The sequence below is a fragment of the Dipodomys ordii genome, unplaced genomic scaffold (assembly GCF_000151885.1).
Source record: "Dipodomys ordii isolate 6190 unplaced genomic scaffold, Dord_2.0 Scaffold46, whole genome shotgun sequence".
NCBI classification, from domain to species: Eukaryota; Metazoa; Chordata; class Mammalia; order Rodentia; family Heteromyidae; genus Dipodomys; species Dipodomys ordii.
In genome coordinates this window covers 5,960,458-5,965,168 of record NW_012267262.1, presented here as the reverse complement: position 1 = coordinate 5,965,168, position 4,711 = coordinate 5,960,458, and the positions used below count along the sequence as shown (strand labels likewise).

General features: G+C 34.7%; 1 protein-coding gene across 1 annotated transcript in view; it reads left to right on the top strand.

Moving 5' to 3' along the window:
- The window catches only part of LOC105988055 (sodium-coupled monocarboxylate transporter 2-like), a 57,378-nt gene that overhangs the window by 35,289 nt on the left and 17,378 nt on the right, over positions 1 to 4,711 (top strand). Inside the window, exon 9 of the mRNA XM_013019546.1 lies at positions 2,987 to 3,099. Coding sequence (XP_012875000.1) covers positions 2,987 to 3,099 — 113 coding nt within the window. The remainder of the gene's footprint in view (positions 1 to 2,986; positions 3,100 to 4,711) is intronic.

Sequence of the window (4,711 nt, the reverse complement as noted above, 5' to 3'; positions counted from 1 at the left end):
TTGATTTCATCAGGGAATGACAAGAATCACTGAAATTCTGGACATGGTTGGGTAATATTGGACCTATTTCTTGTTTTCCCTGCACCTGCAGCCACTTCCCAAATTCCAAGGCCTTGGCTTTTTTACTTCTGAGTAATATAACAAATGCAAAGTTCTAATGAGGGGAGTGTACATGTGAAATGAGGACAGCTCAGCTTTTCCTTGAACACAAGGCCTAAAACTAGACAAATCCAGGGAGAAGAGGTTTGAACCCATAGCTCTGTTGGTTGATGCTGCCTTTATACCATGGCCCTAGTTTACCTGCATGAGTTAAATAAACATGATGTCAATATAGTACATTAAATGTGGTTATATAAACCCAATTTACAGACAATATGTTCAGGAGTGGCTATCAGTCACCATTTCTTTACTTATATATTCAGCTTCTTCTTTCTCTCTCTCTCTCCATATGTTTTCTCTTTAGCTGATGCCATATTTTGTTATGGAGATATTTGAAACTATGCCTGGACTTCCAGGAATTTTTGTGGCTAGTGCTTTTAGTGGAACGCTGAGGTTAGTATATGGATGGACAAAAGATGATAATGATGATGATGAAGAAGATGATGATGATGATGATGATGATGATGATGATGATGATGGTAAAACAAAGAGTGACGATGCTAAAGATTAACTGGAACTCCTTAACTGATCTACTCACTACTTTGCTTAAAAGTGATGTCAGGCAGCACGTGAGAAAGATTACTGTTGGACGTGCTGGTGGCTCATGCCTATAATCCTATCTACTCAGGATGCTGAGATCTGAGGATTACAGTTCAAAACCAGCCTGAGCAGGAAAGTCTGTTAGACTCTGATCTCCAATAAACCACCAGAAAATTGGAAGTGGCAGTGTAGAATGATAGAATGCTCTTCTTGAGCTGAAGAGCTGAGGGATAGTGCCCAGGTCCAGAGTTCAAGCCCCATAACTGAAAAAAAAAGATTACTAATATTATCATTATTACTAATATTATCATATTTCTTCAGCTTAGGATCCTGAGACTTTAGTAGATTTCTTCTCCATGATAAGTTAATAAATTGTGAAGCAGGATATAAGCATAGTTTTCCTTCTAAATCTAGACCTTTCCTCTTATTATCATAATATTTTCAAAACAATAAAATGCAATGTAAGAAGGTATATGTTGGTTTTGAGTTATGGAGATTTCAGTCCATGAACAAGCTCCATTATTTTGGATCTGTCAGCAGTAATTGTACCATATTGAGGGAATATGACAGGGCCTGATGTTCTCCCTTGGCCTTTTCTCCAAAAGCTGATCCTTTACTATTTGAGCCACATTGCTATTTCTTGCTTTTTGCTGGTTAAGTTGAGATACAGGTCTCATAGCCTTTTCTGTTCAGGCTAGCTTCTGGTCATGATCCTCAGAGCTAGGCCTCTTGAATATCTAGGTGTGAGCCCATAACACCACACTTTTCAAAGTTTTAACTTTGTTCAAATCAACAAATGTCTTTTAATTTTTCTTTTTTACCCAATAAGAGTACTTCTGTTTATTTTCTGTATAATTGTGCTTTGAAATCAGTGACAGACAATGTGAAAACAGGAATTATTTGTTATGTACTTTAGAGGACAGAATCTCTGGGTTGTGATTTTGCAATGCTTTAATTTTGTATAATTTAGCTTGGTATAACAATGCTATAATTTGTTACATTTTAGTAGATTATATATCTCTGGTTCCTGCAGCATGGAATATATACTTTCATGTTATTCTGCAAAGAACTTTCAAGTGTTCACACTCCTAATTCAGTTTTGCTTCTAATAAAACTAAGCTTGATTGGAAAGTCCCAAAGAAAACATATGCCATATCCACCATAAAGCAGAACTTTAACCCAATTTGGATTTACTACTTTCCAGTCTAATTGCCCCTCCATTTTTTTCTGCTTTGATTATATTTCAGCCATAATTGTGGGTTTAGGTTGTGTACTGCAGCAAGCTCCCTTCCATCTCAACTCATATTTTTATAATTTTCATCTTTGACCATGCTTTCCCCAACTTTGCCAAATTCCTTCAGTGTCTTTCTTAATGGTTACTTCCTAAGAGAGAATTTTCTTTTCTTTTTTTTTTTTTTTGGGTCCGGTCATGGGGCCTGAACTCTGGGCCTGGGTGCTGTCCCTCAGCTCTTCAGCTCAAGGCTAGTGCATAACCACTTGAGCCACAGCGCCACTTCCAGCTTTTTTCTTTTTGCTTATGTGGTGCTGAGGAATAGAACCCAGGGCCTCAGGCATGCAAGGCAAGCACTCTACCACTGAGCCACCTTCCCAGCCCCGAGAGAATTTTCAACTATTAGTTTAAATCTCTGTTAGAAGCTTCTCTCACAAAGCTTTGTTGCTTCCTTTTATAACAATTTCACAACTGTAATCATTTGTGTCATTAGCTGTTCAATGTCTGTGTTCTAACTAGAATAAGATTTGTCTTATTCCTATTCACATTTTATGATGCCTACCCAGAACGAATAAACAGATACATAACTAAGTTATTAGATGAGTTATTAATTAATTGTGACATCAATGGGGCTAAGATAGGTACTTATTTTGTTCTTCCTTCCAACCTAAATATAAGTGCTCTCTCTATCTCTCTGTCTCTGTCACTCTGTCTCTTTCTGTCTCTCTGTCTCTCTCATAGACACACACACACACACACACACACACACACACACACACAAACACACACACACAAGCCTTCTGTAAATTAATGAAAGTCAGAGACTGAAATTCAAATTTCTTTCATAAAATTTGTGGAAGAATTGAAAGAGAATTTCCACCAAATAAGCTTTTAGCAATGAGCAAAAGGGCCATATCATTTCTTTGAAGTTTTAGAGATGTATGTATCTGTTTCACAGAAAGCCCTTCTTGTCTATCAGGCCTAGAAGACAGAGTCTGCTGATATAGCAAAGCCTCATTTAATGTGGATTACATTGTTGCTTTTCTCTCCCTGTAGCACAGTGGCTGCCAGCATCAATGCTTTAGCAACAGTGACCTTTGAGGATTTTGTCAAGACCTGCTTTCCCCATCTCTCTGACAAGAAGAGCACTTGGATCAGTAAAGGCTTATGTAGGTACAGCTGGTGGCTCTTCCATTCTATTTCATGAATGTACATGTGGTATGTGTCAAAATCCTACATGTGCTGTTTAGGATGCCCTAATTGGCATAGGTGGCTATCAGGATCCATGGAGAATCTCACATAGAGATTCTCACACTTTCTCAGACACCACTAGGAGGTTAATGGGGAGGAAAGACCAGCTAATTCCTTTTATACTGGTTGAATTTTCAGTCTGCTGCTCCAGACTCATTATATCCACGTTTTCTGATCACATTATGTTGACCACATTAGCCATTCTCCCTGGGGAGATGTTCTATTCAATATGGCCGTTCACTTGGTCAAATGAAGTCACAGACATTTTTCTTGTCACATTCATTTTTTAAAAAGGATTCTCTCTTAAAACCAAACACCTGGTAGCTTCATCTAAAGAATAATTGCTCCTTGTTTGATTATAGAATTTCATTTCATGATTATAATTATTGGAGCACTTATAATATTGAATTATAGTTTTATGAGGCTTACTCCTTTTTCATTGTAAATATATTGGACACTACATTTACTTAGTGTAGAAAATCCATGTAAAGTTTCTGACTATGTACATAAAATTATTTCTATCCAATTTTGTTCTTTTTTGGCTCTTGGCAAATTATAGAGAGCACTTTCATCATCAGTGTGTATTCTTTGGAAATATTGTATTTGAATAACAGTACCATATTCTGTTAAATGAAGTATTTGCTTATCATATGCTATTTTATAAATTTCTTATTTTTAAGTTCTTGAAGCACCATAATATCAATCCACATAGATAAACTTTTGACTGCGTGTTCATTATTTTATACAGTACAAATTTCCCAATGTAAGTTATAAGTTTAAATAATACTAATTTATATAATCTTCTGATGCATACTAAGAAAGATTATTTTGTAGGATCGAATCAATAGTTATATGTGATATATTTCTGTGTGTTTCATATTAAGTATGTTTGAAAATACCTAAATTAATGGGAAAAAGACATCAGCATATTTTTGGCCTTAATAATTCTTTCAAAATTTATAGTGCATTTAAATATTTTTCACATTTTTAACTCTTATTTCTCTTCTGGTGAGAGAATCTATACAAATTTTCTATGTATTTGTTGATAGAAACTTGTATATTTATTGCTTTAAATTCTCTTCATAAATACTCAAAATAAAGCCTTTGTCTCTTGCAAAGTAGCTCCTAAATTAATTTTTACAGTTTAATTTGGAAATGCAGAAATATCAATTTTATAGTTGACCAAATATATGTATCATTTTATTTTACTTCCTCTCATTTTCTACACTTATATATATTTCTTACTTAAAACCAAATTATACATTTTCATATGGAGGACAAATGCTTTTGTATTATTTAATTATTTATTTATTTTTGTCAGGTGTGAGCCACTAGCACCTGGCTGTATTTCATATTTATTATTCAATATATTTATATATTTGATTATAACTTAATATAAGGTTCTAAATTGTCATTTTATTTTATTTTTTTAAATTTATTTTATTTTATTTGTGAACATACTGTACAGAGGGGTTACAATTACATGGGCAGGATAATGCGTACATTTCTTACCAAGCATTGCAGCCTCCT